This window comes from Protopterus annectens, chromosome 9.part0 (genome assembly GCF_019279795.1).
Source record: "Protopterus annectens isolate FY-2018-M chromosome 9.part0, PAN1.0, whole genome shotgun sequence".
Classification (NCBI taxonomy): domain Eukaryota; kingdom Metazoa; phylum Chordata; order Ceratodontiformes; family Protopteridae; genus Protopterus; species Protopterus annectens.
Genome location: NC_056743.1, coordinates 1,503,083,938 through 1,503,101,579, shown reverse-complemented (window position 1 = coordinate 1,503,101,579; position 17,642 = coordinate 1,503,083,938). Strand labels below are relative to the sequence as shown.

Below are 17,642 nucleotides of genomic sequence, written 5' to 3'. Positions count from 1 at the left end.
TCTGCTATTCAGATCATAAATAAATCTGAGTCCATGCGGATTACCATTTAGAACCTCAAAAAATTCTAAAAATTCATGCACATCACCCCTACAAATAAAAATCAAATAATCTATGTACCTCAAACAAAACTACATGCTCAGAAAAAAAACTTGGTAGGGTACACAAACTTCCTTTCAAAATCATCCACATATATGATAGTACATGTGGGGGCAAATATGCTCCCCATAGCTGTACCCTTTCACCTGTATAAAAAAATACTTATTCTGAAATAAAAATTAGTTACGAGTCAAACACAATTCCAGAAGACAAATCAAAAAGGAAGTACAGGGTCCCTCCCCCATCACATTTTCCACCACCTCAAGCCCCCATTTATGTTAAATATTATTATATAATGAATTAGCAACCACCGTAATCCAATAATCATCATCCTGCCAAATAAGCCCTTTTAAACTTTCTAACAATTCCTGAGTATCACTAATATGAGTTTAAATCTTTTGATTTTTGTTTCATTAATTTGGTTGTGTATGTCTGGCAGTTCTACATTTCTGAAGGCCAACATACTGCCTCCAAGTCTTTGCCAAGTTTTTGATGTAAACTAGCCATTTCAGGGGCAGGGGTTAACAAAATGTTACTATGCAGATACACCAGCAAAGGTATGCAGGGTAGAGAGGGACTAGTAGACGAACGGAGGGCAGGAAGGTGAGTAGCTTCAAGAAACAAACAAAAAAAATAATAATAAAATAAAAGGTTTATTCAGTGTTTCACAGTGGAAATAAACCAGTATGCGACGAGAACATCTGTTGAACACCGCTGCAAGTCAACTTTTTTCTTCAAAACATATACAAGATTTTATTAAATGAGCATGTACAAGATTAAACTTCTGAAACACTGCCCATCCCCATCTGCTACACTTTCTTAATTCACAGACAATAAAAAAGTAAAAATTAACAGTGCAGATAATAAACTACTGCTTGTCAACCTTCCCTCATCTTAGGTTTTCCTTAGATGACTTTTTTCTTGCAGCTGCTGCTGTGCTTTTTGTAGCAGTAACTCGGTTCTTTCTGCCTGGGTTCCTTAATCGCTGTCAAAGAAACATTACTGCAGGTTAGCAGTTCTGCTTAGCTGCTCCACTGATCATGGCTACTGGAAATTAACTGCTACAGCAGCCACACAGAGAGGCGAGGAATGATGATGTGGAGCTTGTTTGGGACTTTGGGGGGGGGGTTAAGGATGACCTGGGAATTTGGGGGGGGGGGTTAAGGATGCCCTGGGATGAACACTCTACTGCTACAATCCCCAGTGGAGTGTGAAAACTGGAGATACATGAAGGCATCCCCCTAAAAGGGTGGAGAGATAATTCACAGAAGCTGGTTACAAGGCCTTTCTACCTCAGTGCATGCCCAACCCTTGGCACCTTGGAGTTAAGTAAAGGGAATGGTAGAACTTAAAACACTGTAATGGCTACTTAGACTTTATACCAAGGTGTGCTCAAATGGGTGTTAAGTCTACAGTCATGGGTTGATGGTCAACAGGAATGGAGGAGAAAAAAAAGCCAGAAAAAGAGAATGCAGCAAGTAACTATGATGTTTATTCTGCAGGATATATTGAATGCTTTAACTACCCAAGTCACAAAGCCTGCAGCCAGCATCTCTTACCTTCATTCATCTCATTTTCACTCCCTATCAATCTGGTTTAAGCAGCACCTCATGCCTCATTTTTGCAAATGCAAGTCTTGCTAAAACTTTGTACAGTTATCCTTTATCATGTATGTTGAAGAGTTAATCATGACAGCAGGTCATCTAACCCAAACAAGCCAACAAATGATCTCCCAGATGTGTTTGTCAATTGTAATGTAAAAAGCGATGCCACCAGATTCAATGAAAACATTCACTTCTTGCTAAGTGACACTTATGACTACTTGTAAGCCTACTTCCTCCACTTGCTTAAATACAATTAAAAAACCTAAAGTGTGCTCATAATTTAGCCCTATCATATTGAGGCTATACATTTTTTCAGCTTCTTGCAGACAGGACACTCTCACATAAGACAGTATCAGAAGTCCCATCATAATTAATGGTGCTTAATTCTGTGCCATTTATTACTGTACACTTACACCTATGAAGAGCAAAAAGCAACATGATTATGTTAACTCAAGCATATAGCATTGCCGTATCATTGCACTTGATTCTTTAGTTAGTGATTAGAAAGACTTGCCACACAGAGTCCGCACTTCCTCCTTGTGTCTTATGGGTTTTTGCCAGGTGCGCAGGTTTCCTCCCACATTTAAAGATGCGTCATAATAGCTGAACTGATGCTCTCTAATTTCCTCACTGGTTATGTTTTCTGTGCGACAGTAAATGTGTGTGTATGCATCCTGTGACTAAGCTTTGTGTCCACTGAATGTTGAGATAGGCTTTTGGTCCATTGGATTAAGCAGGCAATAAGAGAATGAAAAAAATAACAGATATTACCTTGTTAATGACTTTTATAAATCTTTACTGACACAAAACTAAGCCCCCTTTTTGGAGCATGCACATATTAACCTGGGCAGCTACTATTACATTACTCTGTATCCATAACTTTGTCATTACACAGTAAACCCCATTAACTACAGTGGAGAGCACTCACACATGCTACCTGGGCAGCTGTCATCACACAGTATAGCTCCATTAATTACAGCATAGTAATGATCAACATATTACCTGGGCACACAATGTTGCATCAAAGAGCATCCTTCAAGTAATTGAGAGCACAAGCAGCCCTAAAATACTAGGTGTAAAAACAAAGTTCTTCACAATTTTTAAATGAAACTAAAAAGGACAATAAGGGAGTCAGAAGTATTTTGGCATTACCTAGCAAACCAAGTAAGTCAATCTTGTGTATAAACATATCTCTTCTAATAGAAGACCCATAGTTTTTAGCCAGCGGAATCCATGTTCTCCCCATCAGCTCAGACTGTTGACAAGGCTTTCTGCTCAGCCTTAAACTCTCATATTTTCTTAAACAATTACCAACTTATATTCAGTCTCTTTCACTTATAAACACACGTGCAATATACAAAAGTCACTGCACCTGTATCCTACATAATGCCCTATTTTCCATATGTAATTCCATTTAATAACCAAGTGCAAACATAAATATCCCTTAATGTTTGTGTCTTTCGGCTTTTCCCGGTTAGGGGTCGCCACAGCGGAACTCCGGTCCGCTAATGATTGGCAGTAGATTTTTACGAGCCGGGTTGCCAGCCCTGACGCACAACCTTCAACGAAGGTACGCCCATTCACGCATGTCTCCACACAGAAGACGCTCTAGCTGAGAATCTAACAGGACAGCGTCTTACTGTGAGGCGACAATGCTACTGCAGCACCACCACCGCAGCTATAAATATCCCTTAATAAAAAAATGCATTCTACAGTTCCCTGAGACAGTAAGAGCTACCCCTCCATCTTAAATACAGCAACATCAACATTTATGGCAGGTTTCGCTGCTCAAGTATTTTTGATTTTCTTATGTGTAGTTTCTGATGAACTGTTTACTTTGCCAAGTTGCTCACAGAAGAGGAAGCTAGTTATAAAATTCTCCACATCTGCAAAGATATCCTGACTAAGAAAGTTCTGCAGCCATTCCTCTACGCACTAATTCATGTAACATGTGGTCATGATGTGACCAGGGTTACTGAGATCTGAATGGCTATTAATGTCTAATTATGTGGGTTTACTTGTTTTGTGAAAGTATTAAAGGAGGGTGTATGAAGCGTTACTTAATTCTGAAGAAGTCCGGTTTAACAGATGAAAGCACTTTATTCAGTGTTTATAAAAGTGTGTTATTAAAAACGTTTTTATTTTACATGGAGTCCATGGTATCCGTTGGTCGGGTGTTACTTTTGAACTATAAGTAGTCGTTTGTTTTTACGCCGGAAACACCTATTCTTCAGGATTACTGAGCTGTCAAATGTTGAAGTCTCTGTTCTTCACTAACTTTAATCTCATGTTACCTGAACAAGCTCCAAAAATTGTTTATTTTAATCAAACTGCATGCAGCCACAAAAGCTAAGATGCTCCATACCATCAACAATGTATTTATAAAAGGCCAAACCTATTTTCTTACTGAGCACTCTAGTTAATTCAGCTTAACTAGTACAGCACTGTCAAAGCAGACATTATTGCACAATAGGTAGGGGATGCTGCACTGTTCTGGTGTACCGAAAGCATTTAGGTAATTAAAACACTATGTATACTTTCATTAGCATGAAGCACTGTGCGAGCAAATGCCATTCTCCAGAATTAATGCTGAGCTCACTGTAAACAAAACATGCTAGTTTAGTAAAAAGAAACAGAAAAATCAACTACAATAACAAGGGCACCCGTATCAAAATACTGTACAATGTAAGTTTCTTACATATGTTGGTGTACTACGGTTACCTATATATTTTACTAACTCCTGGAAACTTCTAAAGCAAGTCCAGTCTGTATGGTTAGCAATTTAAGCAAGACTGAACACAGTGCCAGCAAATCAACTGTCAAAGAACTGCTGTCGACACAAACACGTGCACCCGAGCACCTTGCTTCTCATAACCGCCTGCTTAGCACTCATTATTTTACAGCAAATCTCTTACTCATGTCAGTCTCCTCCCACATGCTGCCTCCTTCACTGACACAGCCCTTCTCTAATACAGCACAGTCTCATGAAGACCCTTCTGCACAATGGCTTTTACTGACCTCTGCATTTGTGCTGCTTGTACCATCTTCCTATCACGTGACTGATGGATGCTGTAGTTCTCATGCTTACAGTTTCCAGAAGTTTTACTCCTTGCAGGTGCAACTCCTACATTAAGTAGCAGTCCAAGCCAAAGATTACAGACTATTGAAATATCTCTAAGAGGAAAAAAAAAAAGCATTCAAGGGGCATCATACTGGTGTCTCAAACATTCGGCATTAGCTGAAAACCTTGCCTACAGTAGCCCTTTAAACATTTTTCTACAAATCATAAAAACTAACCCATCACATAACCAAAAAAACTATAAAAACATAGGTAGGTAACTAGGCTATCTGCCAAAAGGCATTTATAAGCCTAGCCAGAATGTGTCGGCTTTCGCCGCTCCATTAGCTTAGTTCCCTGTGCCTCTGTCCAGGAGAGCCACTCAGCATTACAATAAAACTGTAAATATGGAAAAAAAATCAATTCAATAATACCCAAACTCAGTTCTGGCCACATCTTTCTCAGGAAAATCTCTCATTTTGGTTCAGTGTGGTGGTTCTTCCAGGAAAAGTCATAGTTCCATTTCTTTTTAGTACATACAGACTAATCTACTCATCTTCTGTAACCACAGTCAATATGCTCAGGGTTCAATAACACCTATACTAAGTGTACACCGTTTTAAGTGAACAGATAACACAGACATAACCCACACCTTCTTCCTTCTAAGTTTAGTTTTCCTACTGATATTCTTGCAGCTTTAAATATTGACAGGGATTCATAAAGGTTACCACAAAGTGTAGACTACATGTACACTCAGTATAATCTTTCTGAGTCACTAGAAAACACACACAAAAAAAGTCATAAGAATGTTCTTGAATACATATAGTGTATACTTAGTGTAGGCTTTATTGAATCTGGCCCGCTGTCTTTATGTACAGCCAGTCCAAATAAATGCTTCAGTTTGGCAAAGGATAAGCCACTCAAAGCATGAATAAACTAGGATCCATCATGGCAACATAGTTAAACTTCTTGGACATTCCCTAAACAGTACAAGCCTTGAATTTAATGGCACTGCCTTTATATACATGCAAAGTCAATTCAGATATTCCTACATTCTCAAACTCGTATGTACTAAAAAATGTCCCCATTTGCAAGCTCATTATGTAACCTCTGCATAAGCAAACATACAGATTTAGCAACTGTAGCCCAACATCTCATTTTCCAAAATGATTCTTGTCACCTGACTGCCTCAACAGCTAGCTGCTGCTTTGTTTTTTTACGTTGCCTTCACTTCATTATCTACAAATGTCACAAGTGGGTTTAATGGGTCACTTTTGTTACTCAGTTCTTTGGCTGATACTTCAACTGGGCATAGTTTGCATTTCTTTCCGCATGACAAAACTCTTTACATTTGCCTACAGACAATCTTTAAATGTGACTGATTACAATGTAGGATGATCAGGTTACCCCACGCATGGTGCTGTCTAAACTTATCCAACTATCCCCCTTAAACATCTGTAGAAGCTGCAGATCATCTGCATACTACTAAATTTCCAACAGCAAGGATGTACTTCCTCCAGTTCCAACGCAAGGATCAAAACCATTGGTCGATGGACATGCAAGGGTGCAGCTTCTTTACCCACATTCTGACTGCGATACCAGTCGCATGGTAATTCATGAGACTGTTCAGAAAAGTTGGAAAAACTGAAACCAAGCTGATGTGGATAAAGACTGTGCCAAGTGTTAACCAAATAAAAAATATCAATAATGGCCAACAACGTTTCATGAGCTGGCCAGCTCTGTGGTGTAGAGGGATAAAGCCTTTATTATAGTACAGGTAGCCCAAGTTGGATCAGCGTTCACCTAAATTGCAAGAGCTGGCCAGGCAGGATGGCAGTGAGTGGCCACACAGGAGACACTTAGTGGGAGCAGAAGGTGTTCATTTACGAGCCAGCCCAGCCCATGACATTAAGAGCGCATTCACACCATGTAGTCAAGGGGGATTTGGTGTCAGAAGGCACACTTCCCCCTTGGGAGACAGTGATTGTGGAGTTCAGAGGAGCTGTCAAGGGAGAATGAAAAGGAGGAGGAAGTAGGTTGCCCAGACGACCAACAAGTTGTCCTGCTTCCTACCACTCAACCTAGTTTTGCAAGGCTCCTGCTTGCCCAGGAATGGCAGGTTCCCATCCCCACAGCACAAATGGTGCAGGTATAGGACTCATCAGGCAGTGTGAGGGGGGTGCAGGAAAAAAGGTTCATGAGTTTTAACATATCACTTAATTAATTTTTTTATTGCTGCCGTCCACCAGGCCGGTTACTCTTCCTTGAGGAAGATGATTTGGTCCAGTCAGGTACTGCTGAGTCCATACAGCTATGTAGGTGCTCATACAGTTTTTTGGTGTAGGCTTAGACATTAGTGCTAGTTCTAGCTGAAGGGATGGTGGCTGTGAATCTGCTCATACCTGCTCTGAGGAGACTGTAGTCAGCTTTGGAAAAGTTTTTTCGTTTGACCCTGATGGGGGGGGGGGTCAGGGGAGGGGGTGACTTCAAAAATGGTTGCTTTATGGATGGATCTTACCAAGGAGGATGACACTGTAGGAGTGCTACAGTGGCTATTCAACCAGGTTCAGAATATTTTCACCTCTCGTAGGAGTGCTGACCAGCTGATCCAATGCACTGGCACTGACTAAGTTGAGAAATCTCTTGGCATTCATGTTTGGGCTAGAATAGGTCTTCCACGCTCTGGTTGGGTAGTTAAGTCACCCAAGATCAGGGTAGAAGGTTGAATCTTGATAGATTTAAGTAAGTCCACATAGGTGGAGTGGGCACCCTGAGTCATGGTTGGGGGTCTGTAGCTAGCTATGATTCGAGTAGGTGTTTTGTCAACAGTTAACTTGCACTTGGAGTGTCTCCTGTGCGTCATACCATTTGATAAGCCTGGAGGTGTGTATGTCTTTGATAAATACTGAAAAACTCCACCTCCTTTGGCTTTGTAGCCCTCTGTTTGGGGTCTAAACGTATGGTAGGATGAGTAACCTGGTAAGGCTGGGGTGCTGTCCGCAGCTTTGAACCAGGTTTCAGTGACTGCACTAATGTCAGCATCCTCGAGGGCAAGGAATGCTTGCAATGAGTGTAGTTTCATGCCAAGACTCCTAGCATTTAGCAGCATGACCTTTAAATTTTGTTTATAAGAACTTTTCCAGCTGTTAATTTTGTGCTCATGACTTTGCCTAAAAAAGGCACTATGGGGGAGGCAAGGGCCTTTTCCAGAGGTCTAAAGCCCAGGGGATACAGATGAAGGCCATCTCTGGCAAAGCATCATGGTCTGTCAATCATGTCCTCCCAGGCTGTCAGGTACTAGATCCCCTTGGAATAACACCAGAATCTAAGCCAGTTGTTAAAGTTAACCATTTTCTGTTTGCATTGAAGTATCATTCTGGGTGATGGTAGGATGTTGCTTAAGGTTAGGGACATACCTGTCTGGGACACATATTCAGGGAGCTCATTCATGTCTCTCTTCATATAGAGTCTAGAGAGGTACATCTCAAGTCATTCACACCAACATGGATTATATGACAGAGTCAGGACAATACCTGTTAAGAGACTTCAGTGCATGCATGATATTGCAGATTCTAGCACCTGACAAGCAACTTACTGTGACTTTCTCCTTGTCTAGCCTGGTGAGGGCTACATCTGTGCGTCTCAAGACAGAGTCTCCTACGATTAGTATGTTGGGTTTGTGATTGGGCCTTAGAGGCTGTGAGACACAGATGTGTGTACTATGTGCGATGCTTGGTGCTGTAGGATGTGCAGGTGTGTTTTTGCATTGGATGTCTCGTTTGTTTAGGTATGTTTTTGGTGAGAATCCCTGCATATGTAGGGATGTGTTGTACAGATGTGGGTGGTGTTAGAGGTGTGGTGTTCTTACTGTTTGTGCAGACAACCTTCTCAGTGCCAGATATACTGGCTTGTGACCAAGACAGCAAGGATTCTAGGTTCTTAATGTGATTGCATCTCAAGTACTGTGTTCCTAGGTGGTAGTAGTAGAGGATTGTTTGCGTACATAAGGCAGTTGTTACACTGTCTCAGGATGCCCATATCAACCAGACTAGCATGAGAAACCACAGGAAATTGTCCAGCCATGGTTATTAGAATCTGTGGAAGAGAGGTCAGAGATAGTAGAGTGAGTACTATCTGAGGAGAGTACCTATAGGTGTTAAGTAGGGCTGGATAAAATCAGTACAGTAGCTACAGGTGAGGGCCTCACACAGGAGTGCTGGTAAGGGAAAAAATGCAAATGAGATGCCTCACAAAGGGTTAAAACAGCACAGTGGTGGTGCGTAATGGGCAAACAAGCACAAACCCATGCAAATGCTAGGCTTAAATATCACTAAAACAAAACTAAAATAGAAACACTGGAATTGACCAATCGACCCTTGTCCCTGAGCTCTCAGCTCAACACCCTATGCCAGACCAGTTCCAACTAGTTCACTTACTCCCACTACGTGCAGGCAGGTCCTGGCCAACACAAGATGGCATAGCAGGAAACACAGGAATCACACAAACAGATCTGAATACAGCAAAACATGTAACCAGACTATACAAGTGATAGCCAATCACATCTGGAGCTGGAGTAAATCTACTGCAACTTATTACTTTATTTTTAATGAGAATCATTAGTACTGAAAGGAATTCTAACTCATTAGATAACTTAGACAGCTGTAATAAAAGTTAAGAAACAGTCTGTCAATAATGGACCCAGCCTTAAAAAAGACATATAGTAGCCTTATTTACTGTATACTATAGTGCCTGACAACAACAACTGTTGCGATTTCAGAGTGTTTTACTTTAGTCCTGATATTCCCAGTTGCTCCTTTGCTGCTATAAAATTCTGGTATAACTAGTCTACCTCTGGGATTAGTAAGAGACTCGGGCACTGAAGGAGACAGCAAGGAAGGGTGGGAGTGAACAGTCAATACCAGACAACACACCCTGGTGAAAGGGAGGTAGTCCAGCCCAGTGCAATGCTGACACCTACTGGATGGAAAGGAGATCAGCATGCAGCAGTAGGGCTAAGGGCCGAAAACTGACAAATTGTTCATGACTGTCTAGATGACAGTCAAGGCACAACTGGCTTTCACACTGGTTGAGGAGAATGAATGGGAGCAATCACATCAACAGGATGTAAAATTAAAAAATGTTGGTATTACCCCATTTTGTGTCCATGCTAACAGAGTTTACAACAGCATTACAATATGATCAACACAGGAAGGCACTAAGCATAGGATGCAGAACTCAAAACCATGTCAGTAAAATATAATTATATAATTTAAGCTTAATGTCTTGATTGGCAACACATCACACTTGTCATTTCTCTTTCTGAATGCTTGCTAAAGTGTCTCAGATCCCACTGTAAAGAATGCCATACCCTCACTGTAGCAGTATAAAAATGGATTAAGACCTCTTTTCTGTAATCATGCATAATGCACTGTAAATTTTTCTGCAACTTTACTCTTTATTCATTCTCCTAATTCTGTCCTAATTTGCAAGTTCAGAAAATGCGCATCAATAACCACGTCCCACTCTGACTTGCACAATACTGTATAACCATAACCATGTCCCACTGTGACCTAGACAGTACTGTATATCCATAACCACGTCCCACTGTGACCTAGACAGTACTGTATATCAATAACCATGTCCCACTGTGACCTAGACAGTACTGTATATCCATAACCACATCCCACTGTGACCTAGACAGTACTGTATATCCATAAGCACGTCACACTGTGACCTATACAGTACTGTATATCCACAAACCCATCCCATTGTGACTTAAATATTACTGTGCATCAATAACCATGCCCCACTGTGACCTACACAGGGGTGAGCATCAATAACCGTGCCCCACTGTGACCTACATAGTACCATCCATCAATAACCGTGCCCCACTGTGACCTACACAGGGGTGAGCATCAATAACCGTGCCCCACTGTGATCTACACTGTACTGGGCATTAATAACCGAGCCCCACTGTGACCTACATAGTACCATCCATCAATAACCGAGCCCCACTGTGACCTACATACTACCGTACATCAATAAATGTGCCCCACTGTGACCTACACAGGACTGGGCATCCATAGCCATGTCTTACTTTGACCTGCACAGAACTGTGCATTAATAACCATACTACATCACACAACAAATTACACGGTACTGTGAATCAATAACCACATTCCACTATAAACTACATAGTACTGTGATTGCTGTGTTATACTATTTATCCACAGTTTTAACATGATCTTGTGAAAATCTATAAAAGTTTTAACATATTGTTCAGTCACACTGCTTAACAAGTAAATGTACAGTTACAAAGATCACCTGTCTGTCCATTAGGTAACTCAACATGTACTCTCATAACAAAAGCAGAGCTGTGAGTGGCCACATTTCAGCTAAAATTTAAGCCAGGAGTAACACTCGCCATCAATTTAACACTGTAGCCTTAAAGACCAGAAGAACCTTCTCTCATCAAAATGAGACAAAGTACCTCAACAATACCCACAGTTACTGCAAAACCAACAGAAAAGTACTTATACCAACCCAATAATACTGCCAGTTTTTGAGTTGTGGAACATTTACCTTGGAGGATATGCATATCCATTTTAAGCACAAGTTTATTTTGAGCCATTCACTTCTGGTCACATTTGCTTTTCATTTATCTATTTCATTTCATACACCGCCAGCATAGAAAACAAGATGTCTATATAAAGCATTACACAGAAAATGAGACTTTAGTAAGTTACTGCCTTTTGCTCTCAACTTTCATACATCTCTCCATTTTCACTCTATACCTCATATCTCACTTGGATTTTTGTATTTGTTTGCTCACTTTAAGCAACTTCTGCATCAGGCCACTGACATAAGCAACTTTCCTGCTAATTAATTCTGCGCTACTTGGTGCACGAGTCTGAGTAAACAAAAGTGCTCATATTGTAGGACATGCACAGTAACTGCTGGAAAACTAATCAAAACACAAAAAGCAGTATAAATGCAGATGTGAGGTTTCAAGAGAAATGTCATTGGGGGGAGGAGCAAGGCCTTCATCACTTGACACTAACAGTTGATAGCATTTCAGCTCATTTTAGAATGGAAATTATGACCCTACTGCTTTTCTCCCAAATCACATAAAGATGTTAAAAAAAAAAAAAAAAAGTTTGTGGACACAGTCACTGCTCTTTCATTCCTTGAAAGGGAGCCCATCAAAACCTTGCCTTCATTCTGACAGCTGTTATCCAGCTGTGACCAAGAAATCAGGAAACCATAAAATGTCACAACTGCTTGCAGAGTGCTCAGTATACAATGTAACATAAGAATTGTGACTTCATACATTGTATCCCCTTCTAAATTAAAGCAGCCAACACACAATGGTATCCTGAGGATACTAGTTGCAGCATTAAGGAATAATACAGTAGAGCTCAAGTAAACAAAAAAAAAAAAAAGAAAACAAAAAAAAGTCTTAAGATGTTAAGAACTAAAGAAATGTTACAAAAAAGATGCTGTAGCTAATTGTGTAACTATACTTTACCACAGGAGGCTTATTCCCAGACTCCTTCAAACAAAACGCGATGGCATGCTGGATGCAAATGGCAAAGAAAAGAGAAGCATAAATGCTGTGTATTTCAGTCTCAGCTACTGAGAGAGAGACACACAGAAAAGGAGAGGAGAGACAGAAAACAGACATAGCTGAGTAGCTGCTAAGTGACCTGCATGCAGCCTGTGACCTGATGTTCAAATAGTCAGTGAAGGGCAAGACACGGTTCAAGTTCAAAGTCTCTTAGGTCATTACATTTTCAGATTTAGCACATAAGGACCAAATTATCTCACAATACACAGTACAACGTTTATTCACTGTCTTGCAAGACTTTGAGGTCAAAGGTACAAAACGCAGTGCAGGCAAATGACACCGCAAACCACACCTTAATGAGAAAATAAACTACATTCATACTTTATTTTCATTTGGGAAATATGCCAACACTTTTACAGCTTGCCACATTGTCTTTCTTTTCTCAGTGTTTCTTTCTGCACTGGCTACTGAGAAGTACCACAAACACCCTTGTTCAGATTCCTTACAACACTGTGGCTTTATTGTCTTCATTGCTTATCAACTGATGGACAAAGGCCAAGCATCTTATCACATCCCCGAAATTCCAACATGCCACAGCTATACTAAAATTAAAGTTCCTGGCTTAAAACCCTCGCACCCCCGTAACACTTGGATGATTTTATACAATGTGCTTTGATCTTCTGCGGACATTAATCTAATAGTAACATTCTTTAGGGATCCAAATTGCAACTTGCTGGAGTTGTTTGTTAATTCCTTGTACCAAGTGGTGTCTCTGAAGCTACATTTTACATTTTAGTGAACAAGCACAGTGCACTGTACAACCAAATCTCTCTCTCTCTTTTTTTTCTGACATACATTTGGCTTCTCAAAGCAGATCATCAGTTATTCGCTGGCCTCTAATTGTCCACTGGGTCTACCGAACCTGACTTAGCTTCTCCTATAGTAAGTGTGACCCATGTTTGGGTACAATGAGGAGATTAAGACACCTAGGGTAACATCATGCTGCTGCCAGGGAGAATTTTCCTCCTACATTACCACCCCAGCCTCCCCAAAAACATCCAGTGGGTGTGTCATGCAATGGACAACAGCACCACTCCACCCTTCATCTCCATAACAGGCTACCATTGGAAGGGCTGCCCCCACCCACCTACAGGCAACATATGCTGTGTTGTTTCTCCAAACTCTGCCTGGGAAATCAATACTGCAAATCAGTCAGGAGTGAGCCCCTTCCTCTTTAGTGATGAAAACACCCATCCTCCCTGCCTGGACAGTTAACCACCCAAGCTAATAAAAGAACCCAGACTGTTTGGGCCGAAGGTCAGGGCTTTATCCCTCTATATCACAGATGCAGGCTCTTACCCAGCCTTCTTCTATGCAAAACGACTCTCCCATAGGGCAAGCTGCAATGAAAACAATGTACAGAACAGTCTTGAATCCATGCTGTTATCAGTATAACACTGAAACACTGCTAAGGGCAAACAGCACCTTCTACTCTCCACCAGTAATGTACACTCTTGTCAATACTTCCACACTGCCTAGACTATTCAGTATCTCACAAACAATGCATGGAACTGCACAAACTTGTTTACATGCTATATTTTGTTGCAGTTCCTAAGATACTTCAAACATTAACAGAGACTCCTTAACAGATTGTTGTTTTACTTGTATTTAAGACTGAGTTGTACATTATCACTGTATAATGTCTTCAGTATCAGTACCATATCTGCTTATGTAATGAGGTCAAACCTCAAAAGGATCCCTGGGTTCAAACTACCAACCATAAATTGAAAGGAAATATGAAGTGAGAATGAAGTTGTTAGATAATCGCTGAACAAAATTTCATCAGACAAAGAACTGCAGAATAGATTTAACAAAAATGCTGAAGTCACAGGGTTGGATTCATTAGCTTTGTGCCCCATTCAGCAGGACTGATATACAGTACAATTATATACCAAAGCCCTGTGTGAGACGTACAATTCCTCCACAGTGATGGTCAGACCTTAATAGTCACCCCACTGTGTAGCCACAGTAGTACACAAACCACACATGCAAACGCCCCCACCCCCTAGGATCATATGTGACTCACAAACACTACATCAAGTCCATATGGAGTGGTCAAAGTGGGGTAACTTATGGGACCAGAAGTACATACCTGCAAGTGGGGTACTACTACTGTCCATGCTAGTCTCCCCTTTTTCTTCTGATATGCTGCTCAGATAACACTGATAACCAGTGAGAGCTCAAACAGCACCATATTCCCTCACTACCATATTATGGTAATGACCCTACCACTGCCATAATGCCAGACGAGTGATACAGTTTTATGAAGAGCTATGTGGCACATAACAGCGGGGATGAGCTATGAATTACTTAATTAATGTATTTATATTTATGTACTGACTAATACTGACCAATTTCAGGCTCAGCCTGATGAAATACAAAACATTTCACAAACAAAAATACAGAAATGTAAGCAATAACAAAGTACTTTAGACTAATTACATAGAAGAAAACTGCATATACATTCTAGTGAACAAGCATAGTGCAATATACAATCAAGCAGTGTTGTTGTATCTTTTGGCTTTTCCTAGTTAGGGGTCGCCACAGCGGAAACTGCGGTCTGCTAATGATTGGCAGTAGATTTTTACGTATTGAGTTGCCAGCCCTAACATACAACCCTTCAACGAAGGTATGCCCATTCATGCAGGTCTCCACACAGAAGACGCTTTAGCTGAGAATCGAACAGGACAACGTCTTACTGTGAGGCGTCAATGCTACCGCAGCACCACCATCGCAGCTTATACAATCAAACAGTGTAATATATATGTCACTTTCTAAAGTGGGTCAGTGTTCAGGGAATCTTGACAGAAGAGATGACTCTTTAGAAGACTGCTTATTGCCGAAGCACTTTTTACAAAACACTGAACAAATAAAACATACCAAGAAAACTAAACTGTATTAAGACAATCAACTGTCTAAGAATAGGCAGAAATACTTATTATAAGCACAGTACTAATAAGAAAATGTGAAGCAGTTAATAAGTATCCTCAAATAACAGCTCCAGAAAACTCAATCTGTTGACATAAATGCTCGTACAAAAACATATAATTTGGAATCCATTTAATTTCAGCACAAACATGCTGACAACATATACTAGAAATTGGTCAGCTGGGCTGCACGTCAACAATGACTCCATGACAGCTCAGCCATGGCAACAAATCATCTGTCAGCAGTACCAGCCAGACAAACTCAAGCACACTTCTCAACTACCCCAAATTTTCAGGGACATCCCTAATTCTGACTCAAATTTTAGCTCTGTTTCCCCTTAATCCCTCCTAAAACTGGTGACTTTTGACAAAAAGGTGGTGAATTACACTTAATGACAATAATTAAGAGTTACAGTTTTCTTTTACTTCAGAAAATGTATATTAATTTAACAGTACTAATATTTTAAAAAAAGTGTCCCTAAATATTCTTGAATATTTTTAGATTTGCCCCTGATTGGTTGAGGGCTATGCACTCAAGTTCCAACTTCAGAAGTATATCAGTGCCAAATACTGGGTCCCTCAGTGGCCTTTTGTCAGCAGTACATAACAGGCAATCACAAAAAATTCTACAGTGACCAAAGTCATAAATCTCACAAGCTGGTTCTTCAGGACCCTCTACATTTCAATTCATGATTCATTCAACAGGTTTCAGCCATCTCACTGAGCAACATGGATGCAAAATGTGACCAATAGCCATGTCAGAACAAACCCAGTACTGCAAATTTTACATGTCAAAAATGCAGTAAGGCAGCTTCAAAGCCAGAGTACGACACAAGGTCTAGGGATGTTAGGACCAATTAAGAATGTGAAATGCAACAAGTTTATAAATAAGCAGAAAAAGTAGCAAACAGTAGTGAAGTCACAGGCATCACGCACAGACAGCTCCATACTGGACTCCAAATATATTTAGTGTTGTCAAGAAATTCCGATATAGAAAGCTAATTTACATCACAAAGAAAATCACAAACTGTACAGTAAATTTATCCTAGGCAGCCATGTACTGTCATCTCTGACTGCTGTGAGCCTTGCCTAATAAGTCACTGTACCCTGCTGTGCTTTGTAGCTCTACAGGGCCATGCACAGATTTTTACCCACCCACAGGACTGATGGGCTTGGTACAAAGGCCACCACATGGCATTACCACGATCCACGCCTGTGTCTTTTGGTAATGACAGCAGGCATGTTAAACACAGTGGCAGAATGCATTTAAACAAATGAACACTCCACTTCCATTAAATTTGCTGTTAGACTGAATGTAAGAAATTCAACTGAACAGGTGTCCTCTCTGATTTTAAAGAATGCCTTCATCAAGCTGACACAGTGGAACACCATTCGTGCACTTTTTCACAGCAGTTTAGTTACTGTCCATAACAGAATCCATACCACGATTCTCTGAAAGACTGTCATGCAATGAAGAATGTGTACGACACTATTTAAATTAAACTTGGTCTTGGATTTATTTATTTCTTGTCTACCTGGCTGTTCCTGGCTTGGCTACTTTTTGAAGATTTTTTCTTCCATTTGGAAAGAATGTTGGTTGCTCTGTGGTCTGGTTCACAATTGTATTTTTACATGGAGCTGTAGAGCACCATATGGTCAAAGTACAGAAGGGATTAATAAGGTAACATCTATGCATTTCTTAGCTAACATCTATATGGTCATAAAGTACAGAAGGGATTAATAAGGTAACATCTATGCATTTCTTAGCTAACATCTATATGGTCATAAAGTACAGAAGGGATTAATAAGGTAACATCTATGCATTTCTTAGCTAACATCTATATGGTCATAAAGTACAGAAGGGATTAATAAGGTAACATCGATGCATTTCTTAGCTAACATCTATATGGTCATAAAGTACAGAAGGGATTAATAAGGTAACATCTAGGCATTTCTTAGCTAACATTTTTCTTTCTGTATTTTTACAGTCTCCTGGTAAGACTACATAGGTCTGCTATGGGCTACATTAGTTTTGATGCTTTCTTTCAGTGATCTTGTGCTGTTCTGCCCTTCAGATAATAAAGCCAGAATACAGCCAGGCAGTGCAAGCATTAGCGTGACTTCGCCCAGTTTAGAGATAAGTTTTCTCAGCCTTCCATTATTCGGGCTTCTAGGCAAAGCAATGTAAATGTTGTTTATAGACCAGGAGTGGCTTGAGAATGCAACCTTCCTTCTGTTACTCAGCAAACTCTGGGCCTCAGAATATGTTCCTTCCACTGGCAAATTAAATTTTAATGGTCAGTCTGGACTAGAAAGAACAAATACTAAT

The 17,642-nt window shown here is 40.4% G+C and overlaps 1 protein-coding gene across 1 annotated transcript in view; it reads right to left on the bottom strand.

Annotated features, from left to right (window-relative positions):
* CAMSAP3 (calmodulin regulated spectrin associated protein family member 3) overlaps window positions 1-17,642 on the bottom strand; it is a gene marked incomplete in the record, with an annotated part of 1,204,937 nt that overhangs the window by 393,335 nt on the left and 793,960 nt on the right. The window contains 1 exon segment of the mRNA XM_044084445.1: window positions 12,288-12,335. Within this exon segment, the coding sequence (XP_043940380.1) occupies window positions 12,288-12,335 (48 nt within the window).